The sequence below is a fragment of the Schistocerca piceifrons genome, chromosome 5, assembly GCF_021461385.2.
Source record: "Schistocerca piceifrons isolate TAMUIC-IGC-003096 chromosome 5, iqSchPice1.1, whole genome shotgun sequence".
NCBI lineage: Eukaryota > Metazoa > Arthropoda > Insecta > Orthoptera > Acrididae > Schistocerca > Schistocerca piceifrons.
The window spans coordinates 322,385,016-322,412,338 of NC_060142.1; the positions used below are offsets into that span (position 1 = coordinate 322,385,016).

Consider the following 27,323-nt stretch of genomic DNA (forward strand, 5'->3'; position numbering starts at 1 on the left):
CCCCACGTGTTGAGCAATTCGGCGGTACGTCCACCCGGCCTCCCGCATGCCCACTATACGCCCTCGCTCAAAGTCCGTCAACTGCACATACGGTTCACGTCCACGCTGTCGCGGCATGCTACCAGTGTTACAGACTGCGATGGAGCTCCGTATGCCACGGCAAACTGGCTGACACTGACGGCGGCGGTGCACAAATGCTGCGCAGCTAGCGCCATTCGACGGCCAACACCGCGGTTCCTGGTGTGTCCGCTGTGCCGTGCGTGTGATCATTGCTTGTACAGCCCTCTCGCAGTGCCCGGAGCAAGTATGGTGGGTCTGACACACCGGTGTCAATGTGTTCTGTTTTCCATTTCCAGGAGTGTATTTAGATGCCATGGAATGACTCACTTTCGAACCTTTGGGATGGCTGCTGACAGCCTCAAAACACAATGTGGAAGCTGCAGTCATGTTTCTTCTTATGTATCTCAGTCAAGAATTCAAAATAAACTAATGCTTTATGGACATTGCATGATGGACAAAGATTACCTCTCATTTGGCTGAGAAAGAACTAAGGTAATATCTTTTTCCATTTGTGTGTAATGCTGACCACACACTTACTTACCAGACTGTGTTCCTACAATGCTGGCCATTCAAACTGCAACTCTAGGAAGGGCACAAATAATGAAATTTTACTTCTTGTGCATATACAGTGAACCAGAAAAGACAAAATCACATCCGTATGTGGTTTGAGGGTATACAGAGTGCAAAATTTAGTAAGCAGAGCTGCCACCTATGGTAGCAACAATAGTGCTAACCAGCTGAGTACCGAACCAGACTGAGCTAGCATGACAGATATGGGTACGTCACTCTGTGCTGCTGGCGACTGACAGTGAGCCACTCTCTCATCAACCCATGCCCATGTTTTCAATAGTCTGAAGGAACTGGAGAATGTGCTGGCCACCAAGGCAACAGTTAAATACTTCTTTGTAAGGAGATGAGTCACAACATAATGGGCAAAACACAGTCTTGTTTATCTTGCTGAAAGATAACATCATACAATTTTTCAACATAGGAGACAGCCACAAACTATAACAGACAGAAAGCTATGCAAACCACTGACTGGGTTGTTGGTTGGTTGGTTTAATGATTAAAGGGACCAAACTACGATGTCATTAGTTCCTCTTACCTGGAACAAGCACGTTACCAAAACTGCACACCAAAGAAAGGCATAGCACGCAAAACCTACAGAAAGAAAACTCTCAAGGTCTCCCAGAGGCCCTCAAAGGCAGAGAGCATGATTGCGGACATTCTCTCTCTCTCTCTCTCTCTCTCTCTCTCTCTCTCTCCCTCCCCCCCCCCCCCCCCCCCCACACACACACACACCACTCAACAATACACAGGAAAGACTAGTGACATATGGACAGGGCGAGAGAAGCACAGGAAAATACAGGAAGAACACCAAGTAAACATAGCAAGAAACCAAGTAAAACAGAGCGTGTGAGAAGAAAAAAAGAACAGATAAGGTGAATGCTGGGCCATTGACTGGTCAGGGCAGAGGAGGTAATAGGCCATCCTGCCAAGCCCTCAATGGGCCAAAGAGGCTGAGGTGCCCTCCGATAGGTAGAGTGATGAAAATCCCCTTCACAAATAAACTGTAAAACCAGGTCAGCCACTGAGGCATTGTCCGCCAACACCAGGTGTAGTGAGTTAGGAAGATTAAGAGTATGCCACAGGGCGGGTAGATTAGAACAGTCCAGAAAAATGTGGACCACTGGCAAATGGCACCAGAACGAGAGCGGGGTGGATCCCCGCAACAGAGGAAATCACCGTGAGTCAGCCAAATATGGCCAATGTCGAGCCGGCAAATTAAGACAGAGACATTGTGTGAGGTTCACATGGAGGACCTCCACAAATTTGTGGTCTGCTTTATCGCCCATAGTTTGTTTGGTGAAGGAATATGCCATTCCGTATTCCAAATTATCAGAATGTGGCGGCATAATATTAATCACAAGTCCAGTTCTGAAATATCAATCTTAAGCAGCAGCTTGCCTGTAGCCAATTTAGCCAGCCTGTAAGCGAGTTTATTCTCTGGGATCCCAACGCGACCCTGGGTCCAGACAAAGACCACTGAAAGGCCACATTGAGGGCAAAATGGGAATCCTGGAAAGTCAGGACCAAGGGGTGATGAGGTTAATGCCGGTCAAAAGTTTGTAAACTGCTCAAGGGGTTGCTACAGATGAGGAAGGACTCCCAGCACAGGAACGGATATGATTAAGAGCATGAGAGATGGCTACTAAAACACATCCAGCAAGGCATAGAGTTCATTACATCTCGCATGAACGTAAGCAAAGCCAGTGTGATCACAAACCATCCAGTCAACAGTACAAACTACTACCCTACCCTGAAACAAGGCTAGAATGGACAATAATTGGTGGTGGAGGCCCTTAGGTAGAGCCATGTCTTTCAGACCTTGTATTAGGTCAAGACAAAGCTGTGGACAGGGATGAACTATGGGAGCGTATGTGAGCAGGCCGGGAGAAGTGGTGGTACAGGAAAAGCCAGAGTTCTGAAAAAAGGGACCAGATGCAAATGGAATTGTAACATCAGAACTGGGTCATCGTTGCAGGAGATGTACCTCCATGTCTAGAAAGAGGAGACAGTAGTTTGGGTGCTCTGGGAAGCAGTGGATGCATAATGCAGAAGCAGACCCCGCAGTGATGGAACCATGGCCTCTGCCATCAGGTTGATCACGGGGCTAGTCCAAAAGGCACCAGTTGCCAGTTGTACCCAACAATGGTGTACAGAGTCCAGCATCTGTAACATCGAGGTGACACAGAGCCATATGCAAGACTCCCATAATCTAGACAGGACTGGACTAATGCTTTTTAGAGCCAGAGCAGAGTAAAGTGGCCCACACCCCGGTAGGTATTGCTGAACCAATGAACAGTGTTGAGATGCGACCCACATGTCTGCTTTAGTTGAAGATAGGGAAACCAAGTCAACTGGGCATCAAAGCCCAGTCCCATAAACCAATGAGAGTCCCTACGTTGGATGGAGTTGCACCGTACGACGTCAACAGAAATGCATAATCCCAGTCTTGGCAGCCGAAAACTGGAAGCCTTGAGTGACAGCCCTAGATTGCACTCTGTGTATTGCTCCCTGCAGTCTGCATTCTACAATACCCATCATGGATGAATAAAAATAAATGCAAAAGTCATCAGCAAACGAAGAGGTGGACACCTTAGGTTCCACAGCCACCACAGACCATTGGTTGCCACTAACAAGAGGACACTCAAAATGGAATACTGAGATACCCCATTCTCTTGCAGACGGGAGGGGCTATGGGAGGCACCAACCTGTACCTGATAAATGTTACATGAAAGAAAGTTCCAGATAAAACCTGAGAGTGGGTCATAGATGCCCCACTCACATAAGGTGTTAAGGATGGGGTGGTACCATGTGGTATCACATGCTTTTTGAGGACCAAAGAAGATCGCAACAAGGTGTTGATGCCAGGCAAAAGCAGTTCAGATCACAGACTCCAGGTAGACTAAATTATCTGCAATAGAATGGCCTTGGTAAAAACCACCCTGGACCAAAGACAAATGGTCCTGGGATTCAAGGTGCCAATATAGCCTTTGACTCACCATCTGCTCGAGTAACTTGTAGAGGCCACTGATTAAACTGATTGGACAATAGCTGTCTACCTGAACAGACAGTTTACCCTACTTGGAAACTGGAATAATGACACTTTCTCATCATTGGGAAGGCTATCCCCCTCACTCCAGAGACCGTTAACAAGAGCAAGTATATGACATTGGCTAGCCATTAATAAGTGTTGGAGAATTTGGCTTTGCACCTGGTCTGGTCCACCCACTAAATGGGTCATTAAAATGCTCAGACAACGAAAGATAAAGTGAGTTGTTCCAGATGCTATTTGAGGAGATGGAATGTGGGTGGATAGTGGAGCAATGCTGAGGCCTGTGTGAAATGCTGAGCAAAAAGCTCAATGCTAGAGCCTGGGCTGGAGAGTATAACACCATTCAGGGAGATTCTCGGGACACCTGTAGGAGGACGGTGGCTCGAAATGTGCCTGATCTTTGCCTATACCTGAGAAGAGATAGTATATGGCCCTACAGCAGTGACATATTGCTCCAAACAAATCTGTTTCTGGCATTTGGGTAGATAATAGGCCCAGGCATGAAGCTGTTTAAAGGCCAGGTGGTGATCGAGAGATGGATGCTGTTTACAGCACTAGAGTGGATAACAGTGGTCTTTAATAACCGAAGCAATTTCATGGTCCACCAAGAGAGAGTCTTCTGTCAGGTAGAACACGAGGAGGAGGGGATCGCTGAAGCAGCACCCGAAAGGATGGTGTTGGTCGAACTCTGTGTGGACTCATCAATACCGTCATGTTGTGTGTAGGATGGTAGATAGGGAAAAGGCATCCCAATCCACATTAGTAAAGGCCTAACTGGCAGGACATCCAGGCGAAGGATGCTGAAGAAAAGACAACGCAATCGGAAAAAGATTGCTGTCACTCAAATCGTCGTGAACTCCCTTTTGAACAGAGGGTACGAATCCAGGGCTACAGATAGAAAGATCAATGGCCGAGAAAGTGCTGTGTGCCACACTACAGTGTGTGGGAGCTCCAGTGTAGAGGGGGCAAAGATCAAGCCTTGCGAGCAGGTCTTTAATAATCTTGCCCCCGTCAATGGTCACAGTACCACCCCACAGAGAGTAATGGTCATTAAAATCCCCGAGGAGGAAGAAAGGGAGGACAGAACTGACTAAGGAGGTCAAGGAGAGCAGGAAATGTAGGAGGCCAGTCTGGGGGGAGATAAAGATTGGTGGTGTCATTCCTGTGTCCAGTGGCACTGTTGGGCACACCACTGTCAGCAGACTTCTCTATGCTTTAGTGCTAAGGGAAGTGGCACCAACACTCACTATACTGACAGTCCGTGGTGCTCCAGACATCGTTGCACTGTCCATATGTATATTTGTCTTGCTACAATGCAAGTCCATTTCCCGACCTAAGGTATGTGTTGTGATTTTGCATGACCATATGTCTACCCTCTTGGGCACTGATTGGGCAGGCCTGTTGAGGTAAAGCATGACACTGAGTTGTGTCCCTTCTATACCCATTAATTCACATTCGCACAGTCGTCGAATCCTGGCCAACACAAGCAGAAATAACATGCTACAAAATAAATAAATAAATAAATAAATCTCGTTCACAGTGGAGGGGCAGGGGTAGAGGGGGAGGGGGAATGACTAAAGTCTTCAATGTAAGTGTGATATTGTGTTCTAGGACACAAAATATTGCTCAAAGTAAATGCCAAGGCTATTAATGTCATCATATATTCTAAGTAAACAGTGTAAACAGGGCATGGAAAATAAATCTACAACTGCATTAACTCTTCTCAAGCCATCACAAGACATAAGATGGGGAGTGGCTTGTGCAAGTACAGCTTGCTCACCTTCTGTTCCATTTACAGATATCACCGATAAACTACTAATTTTGTCACACTGGTCTCTGCATGATACAAACGTAGCAGCTAGCAGTGTATTCGCAACAGTTTCTGCTAAGATACGTGTTTTTTTTCATCACACCGGTATTTATGATGCATGTCCATAACGCTTAGCTGTCACTTGTGGAAAACCATCAGATATTATGTATGTTATAATCGATATTTTCTACATTTTAATAGAATTTTTATGCATATGTACAAGTGCCATGACTTTCAGTTTTGTATTCAGTTGTTATTTTGCTACACATGCGTACATTACAATATGTTTCTATAGAATTAACACTTTGTTAATAAACATTATGCATTACTATACTGTTTCATGAATTACAATTATATGGCCATTTACAAAATAACATTACCTCCCCCCCCCCCCCCCCCTAGTTATGAAGATTCAAAGAATTGTGAAGACAATCCACAATGACAATGGCAGAACTCGCAGAGCTTAGAGAGATATTTACACTCCAACAGCGGAAGTTTATGGAACAATGTGAATTGTTAAAACTGCTGACAAAAATGTACCAAAAATCAAATGTACCAGCATTCCACATATTCAAAAGAACAAAGGAATGATGGAATACATGCCTGTGCCACCTACATCACCATTTCGAAGTACACCTGATAACAGATGGCATCCAGAAACAGGCTTATTTCCTGTCGTGGGTTGACACTGACACGTTCACTCTGCCAACACTGCTCTTTGGAGAAAAGGGCATAAGTAAGAAAAAATATTCTGAGCTTGTTAAATAACTATTGGCATAGTTTAAGGCAAAATCACATGTGCTGTCACCCACTTACAGATACTTCATCACAATAGGGATTGCAATTTCATTTGCAAACGTGATGGCCAAGAGACTGCTTATACTGAGACTGATTGGAGGTGTCGTCATACTGCCAACCCTTCATGACACTTTGCTTATTTCAGCTCTCCAATACAGCAATCTTTCAATGGTTGGAATTTTAAACACTTCGGACACATTTGAAGCAACTCAGTGAACTGTGAAACCAATAAAGAGAGAAAATACAGAAGAGTTATATGACATTTCTCAAATGACCACTCATTACATACTGAAAAGGTCACGTTCAAGAAACTCATCAAAAGAAAGGAACCCTAATTGGGAAAATTATGTCTTGCTTAAAATGTGAACCACAGCTCGAATCAATACAAATTTAGAAACACAATGTGCAATATCTGCAAGAAGGCTGGCCCCATTTCCACCATCTGCCTATGGAGAAATGAAAATCTTTTCACAGCCAAGAAGCAACAACATTCAAACTCAAGGACCTATGAAATTATTAGCGGTGAAGATGCAGGAAAACCAACATATCACTGGAAATCTATGGCTACACAATGATATTCCTGCTGGATGCTGGTGCAACTTGCTCACTATTACATTCTGATGCTTACAAATTGCTGGTATCACCAGATTAATTCAATTCAAACTCAACATTGAAAACATTAAATAAGAGTCCAGGTTAACTTAGAGGGGAAAAGGATGGCAGTCATCAAATACAAAGGAACAATCAAAATGCTTCCATTAATTACTGTCAACTCACAAAAAACAGTCAAACTCTTTGGCATCAACTTGTTCAATGTTTCCCACCTTATCGGATTGTAGAGTGGAGGCACCTTGGTCCTCTCCGCAGATGATTTCTGTGACAAGTAGTGCTGCTGGCATTGGGGCAAAGTTTACCGTATTTAGTCGAATCTAAGCCACACTCTAATCTAAGCTGCACCTGAAAAATGAGACTCGAAATCAAGGAAAAAAAATTTTCCCGAATCTACGCCGCTCCTGAAACTTGAGACTCGAAATTAAAGGTGAGAGAAAAGTTTTAGACCGCCCCTCCAAATTGAAAAAACAGTTGGTCCATTGTAACGGGAAACACAATTGAGGTCGAATGGGTGAAGATACAGCTACAGTAGTTTGGTTCGAGTCGTAAGCTTAACAGTTAAGCTTTACCAGGTAGCCACTGCTATGTGTCAGGCGCTCCGTCCGTATTTATATGGGTACCCTTCCTTTTTCGCGTGCTTCGTCTGGTTTGAATCGATTACTTATTTTGCTTTGATCTGATAAGATCAGAAGTTAGTTGTGGCGACACCTACCAACATTTTTCAGAACTTCCGCTTACTTTGCACTCGATTCTAAGCCACAGGTGGTTTTTTGGATTACAAAAACCGGAAAAAAGTGCGGCTTAGATTCGAGTAAATACGGTAAGCCTTTCTCATGGACAGACAACACACTGTCACTGATGGTTTTCCCTATAATATTCATGATCATTCATCCAGTCTCTCAGTTTGGCTGTTTTGACACTAATTGGTTGAATTTTGATGATACATTCATAGGTGCACATTGTTGTGCTCAATCTGCCTGCGACTAGGATGAACATTCAACACAGTCCCAGGTAATGGGGGTGAGAGCAAGGTTGCCAGTTGCAGATGTAGGGCAAAGAGTTTGCATCCTATGTAGTCAAGCTGGTGGCGTGTGTGTCTGATACGTTCATGCACTAAAGCCAAACTGACTGGCCCAGTAAGTCGGCTCACTGCTGGTGTTTGGTTAGGTTATGATGTACGATCTTGACAAAGGTTGGCACAATGTGGATGTAAGGCTCATTTTCAAAGGCAACTGCACTCACAAAATGTTGGTTCTTGTTTTGGCACTCATCAAGCTTCTTATTTTGCTGTAATATTCCCTTGGATTAGAGGAAACTAATTCTTAGGTTTTCTCGGCAAATAATTCATTTGGGCATGCAGCGATTTGACTGATCATTCTAGAACGAATTTTCAACAGTATAAAATGTCATCATCATCATCATCATCATCGTCATCATCATCAGATTACTCCTACTGACTGACATGCTGACCAGTGGATGCGGTACATACAGATGTCGTCTCCCCCCTGACCCTGTGTATGGACTGTGCACTGTGCTGGACGTGGTGATGCAGGAAGCTTGTGCTCAGGTTTGAGTGGTGGTCCTCAGTCAGTACTCCAGCTTTGCCATGCTCAATGTTCCCTTTCCGCTGCATCTGGAGAACTTTCAGTGCCACAGTCAACACCTGACTAAGTTGAAATCCATTGTCCTTGTTGATGAGGTTTTCATGAAGCTGGGTTTTGATAGCCTTCTTGTACACACAGTCCCAATAGTGGGATGTGTTCTGCAGAATCTTTGCCTCTTCGTATTTTATTTTGTGGTTCATTTCAAGGCAAGCAAAAGACCACACCATAGCCAATACCCAATGAAGATAAATCGAAAAAGATAGTCTATGTTCCATGTCGGGAAACATATCTGGAAAGATCGGTAGAATTTCACATAAAAAAAATATCAAATATGTGTACCACCCACCAGCAAAGACCAAATCCTTTTTAAGGACAGTAAAAGATGAAGTGGGACTCTGGTAAATTGGAATGTATTACATACCATGTTAGTGTGGGAATGCATATGATGGACAAACAATTTGCACAATTGAAGAAAGGAGCACACACCAACTTCCAGCAGCCCACAAAATCAGCAATTGCTGAACACCGTCTTGAAACCAACCACAAAATGAAATATGAAGATATAAGAAATTCTTAAAAACACATCCCACTGTTGGAGCTGTGTGTACAAGGAGGCTGTCGAAACTCAGCAACATGAGAACTGTATCAACAAGTACACTGTGTTTCCATTTAGTTATGTATGGGTTCCAAAACTGAAAATTCTCCTAACACAGTAGAAACTGAACACTGAGCACAGTGAAGGTGGAGCACACACTGAGGATCGCCACTCAACTCTCAAGAACGAGTTACCTCACACAATTGTGGCTGACAACACAGTCCATACATGGGGGTCAGTGGAGACACTCACTGGTTCAGAATGTCAGTCAGCAAGAGTAACATGATGATGGAACATTAAGCCATTGAAAATTTATTCTACAATGATCAATCAATTCGGCTGGATGCCTGTGCGACTTTCAAGCAAAAAGAGGTTGGATGTCAATACATCAATTGGGCATTTTGAATACCAGATGCTACCATTTGGTGCAGCAAGTGCTCCTGTAATATAGCATTGAATTGTGAACCAAGTCACAAATACCATAACTGTATGTGCCAATTATGTGGATGATATAGTTACCACAGGCACAAATATGTATGAACACGAAGAATCTGAGCACGCTTTTCACATGATGGGAAGAAAATAGCTGCAGATGCAATAGAATTAAATGTGAATTCTCGAAAAAAACAAAGTGGAATACATAGGCCACACCACTGATGCAAGTCAAATCCAATGGCCTGCAGCTAGTGCAGATGCAATAAAAAAGCTGCCTCATCCAAAGAATAGACTGAAACTAGGCTTTTTATTGGAAAAGTACGTTACAATAACAAATTCACCAAGGAACTTGCTGAAATCACTGGACCACTGGATCAACTTTGAAAGAAAACTGCACAGTTCAAATGCACCAAGCAAAAAGAGGCAGCATTTTTGAACCTCAAGAAGAAAAACATCAAGAAAACTAAATTGGTGCACTTTGTACCAACTCAAACTGTTTTATTGGCCATCAATGCTTCTTTGTATGTAATCAGAGCAGTATTGTCTCAAGTATTCAGATGGATTATTAAAACCCATTGCCTTTGCTTCTAAGGCTAAAGGACCATCAGGCCAGATACAGCCAGATTGAAAAGAAAGTGCTGTCTATAATTTATGGGATAAAGGAATTTCAACAATAGTGTATGAAAGAAGTTTAAAATGATCACAGGTCACAAGCCTCTGCTTTCAATATTCTATCAAAGCAAAGCTGCTGCCAGTAATGGTAGCTCAGAAACTACAAAGATAAGAAATCACGCTGATGGAATGTAACTATGAAATCAATCAGATGCAGGCAAAAAAAGAAAAACCATTACAATGCAGATGCCTTATCAAGACTAGTACTGCTCCAGATGAAAAATCAATACATCTGGCTGGATAATTCTGCTTGCAACTTATGAAGAAATTAATTTAGATCAATTAATTTTCAGTTGATTTTAGGAAAAGTTCTTAAGCTATGCGCAAAGAGGCAGCACTAAAATTGATTCTGCATTAAGTGAAAAGCAGATGGCCACACTATTTGCCAAAAGACAAAAAATGTTTTCAACCATATTTTAACAAAGGGCTGCCATCAGCACTAGCCACGATAATCTTCACACAACTTTCATAATGGTTATCATACCCAAATATGCCAAAAGAAATTTTTGAAGAAACTGGGACATTGTCAGAATAAAATAAATGGCAAGAAGGTATCACTGACAGTAAAAAGTGGAGAAAGACATTGAAGAAATGGTTTCACAATGTGTTCGTCAAATGGCAAAACAAAATCGCAAAAATAATTTTCAAACCTGGCTCCAAGCAACAGAACCATGGAAAAGAATTCACACTGATTATGCTGGACCACTCTGGAAAACATTGTGGTTCATGTACGGACACAGTTCCATAGGCATTTGACATGGTGTCAGCAACTTCAGAAGCTACAATAAAAGCATTCGAGAAAGTCTTTGCCACAGGATTCCCCAAGACCATAGTTCCTGGTACTCTTACACAGTTTGTATCAAAGGAATTCAAAGATTTTTTGTGGCAGGTATGGCAAAGAACACTTTACTACAGTTCCATTTTAGGCTGCTTCAAATGGTGGAGCAGAAAAATGTGTCAGAACTTTCAAAGAAGCCATTAGAAAAGCTAATTGGGAGAGGAAAATAAGCAAGATGCTCTACAAAAACTGCTGATTACTTATCGCACAACTCGAAATCCAGTAACTGAAACTCACCAGCCAAACTACTTCGTGGCTATCGGCCAAGGATGACATTGTCACTGATCCTTCCCTCAGAAGGAGATACAAAGCCAAAGAAGAGCTTCAAAGTTACAGGTTGGTAATCAAATGTACGCCAAAAATTTTTCAAACAATTTGTCAACTGGATCACAATGGATCACTGGCGGTATAATCAAACAGCTGGGAAATATGCTGTATGTCAAACTGCATTATGAACTGTCAAAAGGCATCAAAACCAACTCAGAAAATGCAGCATCTTTAAGAATAATGGGCAACACAGAACTGAAGATGAAAGGGACTTAATTCGACTGCTTCCCAAAACGACAGTAGAACACGATGAAAGTGGACCACAGGATACTTCAGGGACTGAACCAGAAAATACACAGATTGAGGTGACATCTATCGAATTTGGAAGACCAACAAGGATTCTTTGAAATGTGGTTCACTACACATTTCATCAAATTCAATTAAGTTAGTGACAATGGAGGGGCAGTACATTAAAGATGTATTCTTGCATTCCAATGGATGACAAAAACAACTGAGCTTCTGTGCAATGGCATGGAAAACACCACACAGAAATATTCTGACAACACTGGAAATGACTGCAGATGTGTGAGAACTCAATCATACATCGAAGGCAACCATAACTGACAGAACACATCTGGTAACTAAACATTTGCAGCATCAATCCTATTTATCTTGTATTAGTCATTCAACTGTTGTACACGTAATTTTCTGGTGGAACATATGAATATGATCATAGTGAACAAACAGCCTCAGGGATTAGGCCTTAATCCCATTCACACTGCTGCCTACAATGCAGTAAAAGGTGCGATCTATGATTGTGGGACATAGAATCAGCATGTCGCCAATCCTTTCCACCTTTATTCAACTAAATCTGCATTTGGTCTCAAGTCTGAGTGGATGGTAAACAAAAATTGAACCTGGGCCCTTCCGCACCAAAGGCAGTAATGCTAACCATTTGACCAAGGATGCAGTCTATGTTTATTATTGACTGCTCATTCAGTACCTGCAAAGAACCAATTTCGAGGACTGCAAAATGGCATAGCTCAAAGTCAAAAAACTGTCATTTACTACCATACCATGACAAAGAGTGCCTTAGTAACCTGCAAAGTACTTCTTTCTGTTGGAATTTGTGTTTTTCAAAAGTCCAACATTCACTCAAAACAAACAACAGGGGATATTCGAATACAGAGAATTTGTGAAAATTGAGGATCTGAAGGCCATCAGTAAAAAACTACCTCAACCAATAAAAAAATGAGGTATCTGGAGAGTAATAGTGACTGAAGAACAATGCGGTATGTGTGCTTGCATTGACAGTGCTTAATATGTTACCCGATGTTTCTTTGAAATTATTTGGTACTTTGCTCAAACTTAATAAAAATCAGAGCAGCATATACCGTATTTTCTACAATACTGTGATGGTTATTGTGTAGTGAACTGAGACATTGTGAAATTACAGAGTATCATTCTGTGTTGCTAACAAAACAAACGGTTGTACAGTAATCATGAAAGGGGCATTAAGCCCTCCTGTGATGGCACATTATAATCAACGTGTAATTTACCCATTCATGTAGTATACGTTATTTGCCTAATGTTGCAGATAACATATGGCTAAGGTGTACTTCCATGAAGTGACAAACAACGAAAATAAAGTACTGAAATTGCACTGTGGGCGGAATAACAAACACCTTAAGAAGCTACAGATGATGCAACTTTGCAGTGTGGTACAATGAACCTTGGAGGATTGACTTTGAAGAAGGTACACGAATGTACAAATGTGACAGGAATATTTTGTTAGCCAATCATATGCTGAGTCAGTTTGCATTTTAAGGTAATAGGTCAAAATTATCACTTTTGTAACCTTAATTACTTGCAGCCATCTATGCAGAAGGGGGGCAAAATTCAACTGTAAGCAAATCAAGATAGAGAAAAAACAGAATATAGACAAAAATACCAAGATCTAGATGATTGAATAGCAATGAAATGTGAGTGTTTTGCAAACTTAAGTTGACGTGTCACTGTTTAAAACAATCAGACTCACCACCCATTGTCTGAAACCTACTCCCACACACAAGAGCTAACACGTACCAGGATTAGCTACATCAACAATTTGATGGGAAGCAATTGCCTACAAGGGGAAATTAAACACTTTACATCCACGCATCATTCATTAGTGGCATTTGACCAATTACTCAAAGACTAAAATCAAGAAACAGTTACCTCAGAGCAATCAAGGCTACAAACACCATACTAGAGTGGAGATGCTGTCAACTTCAAAAGATAATCCTAGTTAAAACCATCCAAACTGGTCACTGGCCATACTGAAAACTGGAAATTATGGAATCTGTTAACAGACTACAGACAGGAACAATAAGATCCAAAGCAAATCAGCAAAAATAGGTATACTCAATACCGTCAAATGTTTGGATGTGTAGATATGTCCAAACAATCCAAACACACGTTCCCATCCTGATTGTTCCACCAAGTGATAGCACCTATGTCAGCAACTTTTAAGTCCTAATGCAACTAAAACTGCACACTTCTGAGCTCAACTAGCCCAACTAATCTGTTCTGTACATATTTATTTCTATTGTTATACTTGTGTCTGAGATGTGTTATAGGTACTATAACTATTGTTTAATATATTTTCATGAGCCTTACTTCCTTTTCTCTTCACAACTGTAATCTGAAACTTGTACAAATTATGAGCTATTGTCATAAGAAAAACACAAACTGTTTGTGTGAACAATAGTACAAAGAAAACAAGTACATGCTGAGCTTGTTATAAAGCAACATACAACAGTCATACTGATAGAAGTACCATACCTCTTTGTGCAATCTCAAAAATTCACTGTATCTTCTCTCTACAGAATAGTACTTTCCAGCCAATAGTGTCTCTATTACATAAACATAGTAGGGTTTCTCCGGTGGTTCATCCACAAGGCGATAACAACGAATAGAAACTTGAACCATGACATAATTTCTCTACCAGTCTGGAACACACAGCAAAGAATAATATATAGTTATCAACAAATTTAAATGGTAGTGAATAATATATTTAAGGCTACAGTGCAATAATGATGATGATGATAATAATAATAATAATAGCCACAAATATGCTTCTTTTCAAAAGCATTCTACTACATACTGAAAATCAGTATAGAAAAAAATTATACTTGTGTACACAGGTACCACTGTATCTGTTTTATCTTCTGGTGTCTTACCTACACAACCTGTCACTACTGTTATTTCTGAAACATTCTCAGTGGTGATTCTGCTTAGACCTTTGCTCAAAGCTGTATCAAAATAGGACTGCATTAAGTTATTCTGTACAGTCCTGGTCATACTATGACCACAATTCATGTTTTTAAAACCACAGTAAAGCTGCTGCTCATGCAAATCTCAATAACAGAACATCTGACTTTGTAGGTTGAGTAAATATAGCTCAATCATGCCACCGAAGAAAGGACCCAGACAAAACCTTGACTCATAATGCTTCAAAAATCAAAGCAGCAAAATGCATATGGCAGACAAACAGCCTGTTCACTATAGCAGAAGTATTTGCCTCTAGAGAATCAGAAACTGTACTGATATTAAAATTCTTCCCATTTATTATTCAATTTCAATACCAAATCTTGTTTTTTACCTAAATGACCACTTTCAGTCACTCTGGATCATCTTCAGATCTAAGTTAGTTGGTTTGGGGTATAAAGGGACCAAACTACAGCGTCTTTGGTCCCTTTTTCCCAAAGCAAGCAAGGCTCAAGGTACAAAAACACCCGAAGTATGTTTGAGAAAGTAAAAGGGGAAAAAGGAATGGGGAACCACACCTAAAAAGAAAACGAATGGCGCGAGCAAAAAACGGGGAAAACATACACCAGAAGGAAAAGTAGAAGAAGGTATTTAAACCAGCAATAATAAAAGAGGATGAGCCAGCCACTCTGCAACACATTAAAATGTCCACCCCCAAAAAGACAAGGCGAGATGAACACACTCAGGGAAAAGACGACCACCAACACATACAAATGCAAAGAAAGTGCAACAGAGTTAAAATGAAGGGAGGCTGGCGGCCTCTGAGAGAATGCTGAATGCCAACCCTTAGACGGTACGAAACCGCAGAGCGGCTAAAAGTGGTCAGTCCAGCAAGATGTGGACGACAGTCATATGTGAGCCACAGTGACACCAAGGTGGGTCCTCGTGATGGAGGAGGTAGCCATGTGTTCGCCTCGTATGGCCAATGTGAAGCCGGCAGAGAACCACACGGTCTCTGCGAGAGGCCCACATGGATGTCTTCCGCACATTTGTAGTCTCCTTAATAGCACACCGTTTGTTGTGCTTACTGAGATTATGACATTCCATCTCCCAAAGCTGAAAAACTTTGCAGCATAGTAATGTGTAGCCTGGGATCCACACAAACACCACGGAATGACTGGACCATTCCAGGGCATAGATTGACTCCTGGATGGTTGCTGCCAAAGGATGGCAGGGCTTGTAGGCTGCTCAAGGAGTCAGTACAAAGAAAAAACGACTTGCCAGGGCACGAGCAGATGCGCTCAAGAGCACAAGAAATAGCCACCAGCTCTGCAGTGAAAACACTGCAGTCATCTGGCAAGGAGTGCTATTCAGTATGTCCTCTATGAACATACGCGAGGAAAACATGACCACCATCTATTGAGCTGTCGGTGTAAACCACTTTGTGGTCCCAGTTTATGTCAAGAATCGAGAGGAAGTGACAGTGGAGAGCTGCGGGGTTAACTGAGTCCTTAGGACCACATGAAAGGTCCAGGCAAAGCTTCGGCCTAGGTTTACACCATGGAGGTGTATATGAATGGTGGTAAAGGTAAGGACTCAACTTCATACAGAAGAGATCAGACGTGAACCGCAATCTTAAGGCCTAACCTGGGCCTCCAATGCGGGAGATGAACTGCTGTGGATGGGAAAAGGAGACGGTAATTCAGATGCTCAGGAGAACTACGAATATGTGGAACGTAACTGGCGAGCAGTTGTGCACGCCTAACCTTCAATGGAGGGTCTGGCATCCACCAGGACACTGGTCACCAGACTAATCCTAAAAACTCCTGTTTCCAGTCGAACGCCACTGTGGTGCAGTGGGTCGAGTAAACACATAGCTGAGGGCACTGCCAAACCATAAACCAAACTCCCACAGTCAAGGTGGGATTGAACAACGGCTCTGTAGAGCAGCAGCAGCGTAGTGTGATCTGCACCCCAGTTGGTGTTGCTCAAACTGCATAGGACATTGAGGTGATGCCAGCACTTCCGCTTAAGCTGACGAAGATGAGGAAGCCACGTCAATCAGGCGTCAAAAACCAGTCCTAAGAATCAATGTGTCTCCACTACAGTGAGTGGATCGTCATTAAAATAAAGTTCTGGTTCCAGACGAACAGTACGACGCCAACAGAAATGCATGAGACACGACTTCGCAGCTGAAAACTGGAAACCGTGGGCCAGAGTCTATGACTGCACCTTGTGGGTGGCTTCCTGTAGGTGCCGCTCAGCAACACCACTACTGGAGGAGCAGTATGAAATGTAGGAGTCGTCTGCATACAGAGAAGGTGAGACCAATGGCCCAACAGTTGCTGCTAGACTGTTAATGGCAACTAAAAATAGAGATACACTCAATACAGAGCCCTGCGGGACTCCATTCTCCTGGATGTTGGGGGGAACTATGGGAGGCACCATCTTGGACAAGGAAAGTAGGGAGCAATAGGAAATTTTGGATAAAAATCAGGAGCTGGCCCCGGAGACCCCACTCATATAATGTGGCAAGGATATGATGTCGCTAGGTCATGTCTTAAGCTTTTCATAAATCATGAACGACGGCAACCTGGTGTTGGCAATTGGAAACGGCTGTTCGGATGGCAGACTTGGGGGAAACTAGATTATCAATGGTAGAGCAACCCTGGTGGAAACCGCCCTGGCATGGAGCCAATAGATCGCTTGACTCCAGGACCCAACACAACCGCAGACTTACCATACATTCTAACAGCTTACAAAGAATGCTGATAAGGCTGAGGGGCCGATAGCTACCCATATCAAGCGGGTTTTTGCCAGGTTTGAGCACTGGAATGATGGTTCTCTACTGCCACTGCGATGGGAAGACTCCATTGCACCAGATCCTGATGAAGATGACAAGGAGATGTCACTTTTAGTCAGACGAGAGATGTTTGATCATCTGACTGGATTCTATCTGGCCCAGGAGCTGTGTCGGGGCAATGTGCAAGAACGCTGAGGAGCTCCCACTCTGTAAATGGGGCATTATAGGGTGCACTGTGACATTCAGTGAACGAGAGGGCTTTCCTTTCCATCCACTGTTTGTGGGTGCGAAATGCTGAGGGATAATTCTCTGACACGCAGGCTTGACTGTAGTGCTCAGCAAAGTGCTTGGCAATTGCATTTGCGTCAGTAACGCCATTTATGAATGCCAGTGACACCTGTTGGTTGTCTTGTACCCACAAACATGTCTGATCTTCGTCCAGCCTTGGGAAAGTGACGTATGGCACCCAATGGTTGAGACGTACCTCTCCCAACACGGCCATCTCCATCTTTCTGTAAGCTGGTGAACACAGGCACAGAGCCATTTAAAAGGGATTAGGTGCTCTAAGGAAGGGTGCCGCTTATATCGCTATAGAGCTCGCTGATGCACTTTAATGGCCACAGCGATTTCCAGCGACCACCAAGGTACTGACTTTCGCCGGGGGCACCCTAAAGAACAAGGGATCGTGTTTTCCGCTGCAGAAACCATCGCTCTAGTGACCTGCTCAAGTACCACATCGATGGTGCCATGTGAGGGAGATTCAGTGGTGTCAGCAGAGGTAAAAGCTTCCCAGTCTGCCTGGTTTAAAGCCCACCTTGCTAGACATCCGGGGGAATGGCACTGGGGGAGTGACTGGAAGATGGGAAAGTGGTCACTACCACACAAGTCATCGTGGGCACTTCAGTTGACAGATGGGAGACATCCTGGACTGCAGAGGGATAAATCAATGGCCAAGTAAGTGCCATGAGCCATACTGAAATGTGTGGGGGCCACAGTATTTAAAAGGTAGAGGTCAAGGTTAACTTGAGACAGGAAAGTTTTGACATCTCTGCCTCGGCCAGTAAGCATGATACCACCCCACAAGGGGTTATGGGCATTAAAATCTCCCAAAAGTAGGAAAGGTTTAGGGAGTTGTTGAATCAGTGCAGGCAACGAGTTCAGGGGCACTGCACCATCTGGAGGAAGATATACTTTGTAGACAGTTATTTGCTGTGTTGTCCTTATTCTGACAGCCACAGTTTCAAGAGGGGTTTGAAGGGGCACAGGTTCACTGCATACTGAGTTCAGGAAATGTACACAAACTACACTTGACACATTATTATAGTTGATACAGTTCTTGTAATATCCCCTCTAGCCACAAAGAGCCAGGGTCCGCATTACCGGGAACCAGGTTTCTTGTATGGCAATACAGAAAGCAGGTGTAAAGGTTAACAGTTGCCATAGCTCAGCCAGGTGGTACAAAAAACCACAGCAATTCCACTGGAGGATGACATTATCATGAAGTTGGGAAATATGAAGCATGCAAGGAGGCAGGTTATGCCTCAGTGTCACCTGCTGCCACTGACTGAGTATTTGTATCCATTCCTATTGTGGATGAGGCATCAATGAGATCCAGGTCCTCAGGGGACACAGAGATCTCCACCTCATCCACAGGTGCAGAATTGGTAAGGAGTGGTGGTATTGGGGCCACCGAAGGGTTCTTTTTCGTAGCACACTTCTTTGTTTGCTTGTGCTCTCACTTCTCTTTAGGGGCTTGCTAAGAGGACTTCTCTGCAGTAGCTACAGCCGCAGAGGAAGACCGTGAAGTTCTTTGTCGAGCGGCATTTGGCTCCTTTAGCCACTGGCGAGTGTCTGCTGTGGCATTAGTAGAGACCTTGGGAGAGAGGGTCGCATGGGACACCTCCCACAGGAGAGGAGCTGGAGGAGGCTGTTGCTCCTCCAGCTGGGGGAGAGGACTGATGTCCCTTGCATTTGGGAAGAGGGGTGGGGGGCTTGCTCCTGAAGTAGGTACTTTGGGAGCAACGGAAAGAGATTTTCCCCTACCACCAAGGGGGTGGATGTATTCAGGAGGCCCGGAGGTCCCACTGTTCGTGGCACAGAGTGTGGCACGACTGGTAACTGTGATGGCGATGGTAATGTGGCTGCAGCATATGTAGACATCAACCGAACAGGGTGGAACCGTTCAAATTTACGTTTAGCCTCATGGTAAGTCAACCGGTCCAGGGTCTTGTACTTCATCATTTTCTGCTCCTTTTGGAGTACTGTGCAGTCTGGCAAGCTGGGGGAGTGCTGCTCTCCACAGTTGATACAAGTGCGAGGAGGCGCACAGAGAGTATATGGATGCAGTGGACATCCACAGTCTCGACATGTGGCGTAGGAATGCAGCAGAAGACGTGCCCAAATTTCCAGCATTTCAAGCACTGCATAGGGGGATGGACATACAGTTTAACGTCACAGCAGTGAACCATCGCCTTGACCTTTTCAGGCAATGAATCATCTTCAGAGGCCAAGATGAAGGCACCAGTAGCAACCCTGTTGTCTTTGGGTCCCCTGTAAACACGCCAGATGAAATGAACACCCCACCATTCTAGATTGGTGCAGAGCTCGTCGTCAGGCTGCAAGATGTCATGTTGGAAATAAACCCCTGGACCATGTTGAGGCTTTTATGGGGAGTGAAGGAAACAGGAATATCATCCAGCCGGTCATAAGCGAGTAACACCCGGGATTGGGCTCTGGATGCTGACTGAATCAAGAGTGCACTGCTTCCCATCTTGGACAGCGCTGTCACTTCCCTAACTTATCCTTAAGATGTTCAACAAGAAACTGAGGCTTCATATGTAGAAAGGAGACCCGTCCATTCTGCTACAGACTAAATACCGAGACGAATATGGCTCTTCTTTCTGTAGCCCTACGTTTCCAAGGAAGGGAAACGATTTGGACTCATATCTGTCAGCATTGTACTCAATCTTGTCCTCCTTAGAGACTGCTGGCACCGTACAGTCACCAGCAAGAGACGACAGTCCACTTCATTGCGGGTCAGCTGCCCTGATGCCACCCACTCTGATCAGGGGCTCTCCCCACTGGTGCCACAGCAAAAGCCACCTGGCATGATGGCCGTTGCCGGGAGGCATGATGCCCCAGGAAGACAGACATCTACTCCTTGGCATATGTGGGGAGTTTACAGCTCATTCATCAGCAGTGTGATCCCTGTGTTGTCAGAGGGCTACCACCAAATGGGTACACGAGGGCCCCACAACAACGGACTGGCTACCATGCTGGATATTGGGTGCAGAGAAATCCGATACTGTCATGGGGACGAAAGAGGACAGAAGACAACAGAAGAAGATGACATACATCGGGAAGTGTCCTCACCCATATAGTTGAATTGCAGGTGCAGATGCAAAGCCATGACAAGAGGTTCAGGAGATCAAATACAAGGGAGCTATGGATAACTCATGCACCACATTAGGCATCCTTCCCCATATGGGCCACACTTCTGTAGAATTTGGAAAGTGACAGGTCAAGCCATTAAATGGGACTTGAACTTATAGGGCCGAAAAGTGTGAGACTCCTTTTATTCTTGTTTTAGTCACCTCTTACGACAGGCAGGGCTAACTCGGGCCTATTCTAACCCCCAGACCTGAAGGGGGATCAGATCTAAGTAACTGCGTCAGCAACCCACCTTATCTATTCAGAACCTCATATCACAGTGCTCAGGTATGAGGTACTGAATAGACATGACAGGTTGCTGGCAACTACTTATATCTCAAAATGATACAGAGTAATTGAAACATGTCATTTAATTTAAAAAAAAAGATGCAATTGAGACTGAACAATAAATGAGCATTATTTTAAACAGCCTGTAATTTAGGTACAGAGATGGATCTTATAAATTAAGAAAACAACTTACTTAGTGACTAATGAATGAGAGATGACACACAAAAGGCATTACATCAGTTTTTGTTTAACACCAGTTTGTTTTCATCACCTCTGTATAAGCCAACAGCAAAATATATAAATATTTAAAGGTTTGTCACCACTGTGCATCATTCGTAATCAAGTGTTGAAGAGTTTATAATTCATTTAAACTATGGCAAAGTCTTTACAGGAACAAATATGAGTCTTAATAACATAATAGAATATCCTGGGTAGAATATAAGCAGTAAAAGGAGTAAATGTATAGGTGAGATACTGAACAGTCAAACAAACATTTCCTTCAGAGCTAAATGTACAAAGTCACACCAATCAAATATCTATGGTCGGTTGGTTTAAAAGAGGAGGGGAGGGACCAAACCACGAGGTCATCAGTCCCTTGTTCCTAACAAGAAAGCAGATTACAGTGGCTGGCCAACCATGAGAATAAAAAGAAGTCAGCCCCTCTGAAACACATTATAACCTCCACCCTAAAAGCACTAGGACACAGAGGGACAAAGGACATGCGCTAAAACATAGATCAAATGATGAAACCCAACCCTCACAAATAAAACATAGGACTAAATCAACCAATAAGGCGTTGTCAGACAAAATGAGCGGCAACAAGTTCAGTAACTCAAGATTTCGTCGCTGGGCAGTCAAAGTGGGACAGTGCACCAGAATATGGGCCACTGTCAACCGGGCGCCACACTGACACTGAGGCGGGTCTTCATGGCACAAGAGGTAACAGTGGGTCGCCCAAGCGACACCAATGTGGAGCCGGCAGATGACAACTGATTCCCTGCAAGAGGCCTGCATGGAAAACTTCCACACATTCGTGGTCTACTTAATGACACACAGTTTGTTGTGTTTACTGCTATACCAACCATCTCCCAAAGCCGAAAAACCCTCTGGTGTAGGTCAGAATGCAGATCAGGTTCAGAGATGCCCATCTCCACAAGTGGTTTCCACGTAGACTGTTTGGCCAGACTGACGGCAAGTTCGTTGCCTAGGATGCCGACGCGTCCTGGGGTCCACAGAAACACCACTAAACGACAGGATTGGTCCAGGGCATAGACAGATTCCTGGATATACACCACCAAAGTACGGCGAGGGTAGCACTGGTCGATAGCTTGTAGGCTGCTCAATGAGTCAGTACACAGAAGAAACGACTCCCCGGGACATAACGGATATACTGAAGTGCACAAGAAGATATGGCCACCAGATCTGCAGTGAATATGTTGCAGCCATCAGGCAAGGATGCTGTTCAATATGTCTTCCATGGACATACGCAAGGCTGACGTGAGCATCAGCCATCGAGCTGTCAGTGTAAACCACTTCATGGCCTCGGTACTCGTCAAGAATCAAGAGGAGGTGGCAGCAGAGACCCAAGGGGTTAACCGAGTCCTTAGGGCCAAGTGAAAGGTCCAGGTGAAGCTGTGGCCTAGGTGTACACCATGGAGGTATACGTGAATCGACCTCAGGTATAGGTGGTACAGGCAAGGACTCTAGTTCAGAAAGAAAGGATCGGACACGATCTGCAATTGGAAGCCCTGAGATGAGCCACCGATGCGGGAGATGATCCGCTGTGGGTGGGAAAAGGAGACTGTGATTCGGATGCGCAGGAGAACTACGAATGTGTGCTACGTAACTGGCGAGCAGTTGTGCATGGCTAACCTGCAATGGAGGCGCTCTGGCTTTCACAAGGATTTTGGTTACCGGACTCATCCTAAAAGCTCGTCGCTAGCCGAATGCCACAGTGGTGAACTGGATTGAGTAAACGAATAGCTGAGGGCGCCGCCAAATCGTAAACCAGACTCTCATAGTCCAGGCAGGATTGAACAAGGGCTCTGTAGACCTGCAGCAGCGTAGAGCGATCTGCACCCCAGTTGGTGTTGCTCAGGCAGTGGAAGGTACTCGGGTGCTGCCAGCACTTTCGCTTAAGCTGACAAAGATGAGGAAACAACGTCAATTGGGCATCGAAAACCAGTCCTACGAATCGATATGTCTCCACTACAGTGAGTGGATTGTCATTAAGGTAAAGTTCTGGGTCCGGATGACTGGTACGACACTGGCAGAAGTGCATAATACATGACTTTGCAGCGGAAAACTGGAAACCACGTGCTAGAGCCCATGACTGCCCCTTATGGATGGCTCCCTGTAGGTGCAGCTCAGCAGCACCAGTACTGGTGGAGCATTATGAAATGCAGAAGTTGTCTGCAGACAGAGAGGGTGAGACAGAAGGCCCTACAGCTGCTGCTACACCATTAAACGCCACTAAAAACAGAGAAACACTCAATACAGAGCCCTGTGGGACCCCATTCTCCTAGAGATGGGGGGCGAACTATGGGAGGCACCATCTTGGACATGGAAAGTATGAAGCAACAGAAAATTCTGGATAAAAATCGAGAGTGGGCCTCTGAGACCCCACTCGTATAATGTGGCAAGGATATGATGTTGCCAGGTTGTGTCATATGCTTTTCGGAAATCAAAAACGACGGCAACCAGATGTTGGTGTCTGGGAAAAGCTGTTCGGATGGCAAACTCTAGGGACACAAGATTATCAGTGACCCTGGTGAAAGCCACCCTGACATGGAGCCAGTAGGCCGCATGACTCCAGAACCCAACCTAACCGCCGACGCACCATACATCCCAGCAGCTTACAAAGAACGTTGGTGAGGCTGATGGGCCGATAGCTTTCCACATCGAGTGGGTTTTTATCGGCTTCGACCACCAGAATGATGGTGCTCTCCCATCACTGTGATGGAAAGACGCCATCACAACAGATCTGATTGAAGATGATGAGGAGACGCCGCTTGTAGTCAGATGAGAGATGTTTAATCATCTGACTGTGGATACAATCTGGTCCAGGAGCTGTGTCAGGCACTGAGGACCTCTCACTTTGTAAATGGGGCATTATAGGTTTCATTGTGGCATGTAGTGAACGAGAGGACTTTCCCTTCCAGCCCCCATTTGAGAGTGTGAAAAGCTGGGGTGTATTTGTCGAACGCAGAGGCTCCAGCAAAGTGCTCGGCAACTGCATTTGTGTCGGTAGATAACATGGCATTTATGTTAACACCGGGAACACCTGTTGGGGTCTGGTACCCGAAAACATGTTTGATCTTTGCCCAGACTTGGGAAGGTGATGTATAGCACCCAATGGTCGAGAAGTATCTCTCCCAACACTCCTGATTCCGTCGTTTGATAATTTGGTGAACACAAGCATGGAGCTGTTTAAAGGCTACTGTAAGTAGTGCTCCGGGGAAGGGTGCCACTTATGCCACTGTAGAGCTCGCTAACACTCCTCAATTGCTTCAGAGGCTTCTGGCGACCACCAAGAGACTGTCTTTCGCTGGGGGCACCCTAAAGAGCAAGGGATCATGTTTTCTGCCAGAGAAACGATTATTGTAGGCACCTGCTCAACCGTCACATCTATGTTACCAAGTGGGGGAGATTCAAAGGTGACAGCAGAGGTGAAAATTTCCCAGTAAGCCTCGTTTAAAGCCCATCTGGGCAGGTGTCCATGGGCTTGACACCGGGCAGTGACAGGAAGATGGGGAAGTGGTCACTACCAAACAGGTTGTCACATGCTCTCCAGCGGATACACGGGAGACGTCCTGGGCTGCAAATTGATAAATCAATGGCCGAGTAACTACCTCGAGCCACACTGAAATATGTGGCAGCCCCTGTATTTAAGAGGCAGAGGTTGAACTGAGACAGTAAAGTTTCGACATCTCTGCCTCAGCCAGTAAGCATGGTACCACCCCACAAGGGGTTATGGGCATTAAAATCTTCCAGAAGTAGGAAAGGTTTAGGGAGTTGATCAATCAGTGCAGCCAATACATTCACGGGTAATTCCCCATTTGGAGGAAGATATACATTGCAGACAATTATTTCCTATGTCGTCCTTATTCTGACAGCCACAGCTTCAAGAGGGGTTTGAAGGGGCACATGTGCACTACAGACTGAGTTTAGGACATAAACGCAAACTCCACCTGCCACTATTATAGTCGCTATGTTTCCTGTAATATCCCTTATAACCATGGAGGGCAGGGGTCCGCATTGCTGGGAACCAGGTTTCCTGGAGGGCAATGCAGAAAGCAGGTGTAAAGCTTACAGTTGCCATAGCTCAGCCAGGTGGTGGAAAAAACTGCCGCAATTCCACTGGAGGATGACATTGTGAGACTGGGAAGGCATCAAACATTCAATGAGGCAGTTGACGCCTCAGGGTCACCTGCTGCCACCGACTTTTTGCCTGAGCAGTCCATTTTGTCTGAGGGTCCGGCGAGATCTAGGTCCTCAGCGGACACCAGAATCTACACCTCATCCACAGACGCAGAGCTCGGAGGTAGCGGTGGTGTGTGTGCCACTGCAATTCCCTTGGTCTTGGGGACCTTATTTTTGGATTTCTCTTGCTGTTCCTTGGGTTTCCCTGGCTGGGATGACTTCACTGATTCTGTCTCCGGGACTGAGGATGAGCATGAACCCTGCGACCAGTTGCTTTTGGGCTCTTCTGCCACTGGCGGGTATCATCTTACCCACTCGCAGAAACGTGGGAAGGGAGTGACCCAAGGGACACCTTCCTAGCAACAGCAGCTGAAGAAGTTGTACGCTTCTCCAGCTTAGAAGTGGGGACAGACGTCCCCGATGGTTGGGGGAAGGTGTTGCTCCAGAAGTAGGTCGTGCAGGAGCAACAGGGAGGGAAGTGCCCCCTCACCATCAAGGGGGCAGGTGCAGTCTTCTGGCTCAGACAGGTGACTGGTTGGAGAGGTGACTGGGGTTGGCGGAGCTGATGGGGCTGGAACTGTTGTAGCAGCAATGTAAGACAATGTTATACGTACAGGGTATAGGCGTTCAAATTTTTTCTTAGCCTCAGTGTAGGTCAGTCAGTCCAGGGTCTTGTACTCCACGAGTTTCCTTTCTTTCTGGAGAATGCTGCAGTCTGGCGAGCAAGGCGAATGGTGCTCTCCACAGATGACTCAGATGGGAGGCAGGCACATGGAGTATTTGAATGTGATGGGCGTCCCCAATCTCGACATGTGATGCTGGAAGTACAGCGGGATGACATATGATCGAACTTCCAACATTTAAGCACCACATTGGGGGAGGGATATAGGGTTTTACATCACAGCAGTAGACCATCACCTTGACCTTCTCGAGTAATGTAGCATCCTCAAAGGCCAAGATGAAGGAACCGGTGGCAACCTGATTATCCCTCAGACCCCAGTAGACATATCGAACAAAATGTACACCTTGTCATTCTGAATTGGCTCTCAGCTATCATCGGACTGCAAAAGAAGGTCCCTGTGAAATATGATACCCTGGGCCATATTTAAGCTCTTATGGGGTGTGATGGTACAGAAACATCCCCCCCCCCCCCTCCCAGTTTGTCACAAGTGAGTAACGCCCAGGACTGGGCAGAGGATGCTGTTTCGATCAAGACTGACCCAGATCTCATTTTGGACAAGCCCTCCACCTCCCCAAACTTGTCCTCTAAATGCTCAACAAAAAACTGAGGCTTTATCATGATGAAAGATTCCCCATCAGCTCTTGAACATACAAGGTATTGGGGCAAATAAGAGCCACCACCATCCTTAGCCTGACGTTCCTCCCACGGTGTGGCCAGGGAGGGGAACGATTTGGGATCGTACTTCTATGCATTGAATTGAGCCCATGAATGCTTACAGACTGCTGGTGTTTGACCCCCAGCAAAAGACGGTGCACTACACTTCATCGCGTGTCATCCACCCTGATGCTACCCACTCCAAACGGGTGCCCTCCCCACGTACGCCACCCTGCCGCAGCACTGGCCACCTTCTCTTCAGGAAAATTTTGAAAAATAGAGGTCAAACCCCACAGGGGACCATCATAAAGGCCGAAACGTGGGAGACTCATTTTAGTCGCCTCTTAGGACATGCAGGAATACCTCGGGCCTATTCTAATCCCTGGACCCGCACTAGGGAAATATCTAAACCTGCATTTGTGACAGACTTCAGAATAATTCTACTACTTTAAAAGCGAACAATTTTGGTTACGCTTTACCATGACT

General features: G+C 44.8%; 1 protein-coding gene across 4 annotated transcripts in view; it reads right to left on the minus strand.

Annotated features, from left to right (window-relative positions):
- Positions 1 to 27,323, minus strand: part of LOC124797943 (sorting nexin-24-like) — an 83,210-nt gene that overhangs the window by 13,068 nt on the left and 42,819 nt on the right. For all 4 annotated transcript variants that reach the window (XM_047261081.1, XM_047261083.1, XM_047261082.1 and 1 more), the window contains exon 3: positions 14,134 to 14,300. In XM_047261081.1, coding sequence (XP_047117037.1) covers positions 14,134 to 14,280 — 147 coding nt within the window. In that variant the 5' untranslated portion in view covers positions 14,281 to 14,300. The remainder of the gene's footprint in view (positions 1 to 14,133; positions 14,301 to 27,323) is intronic.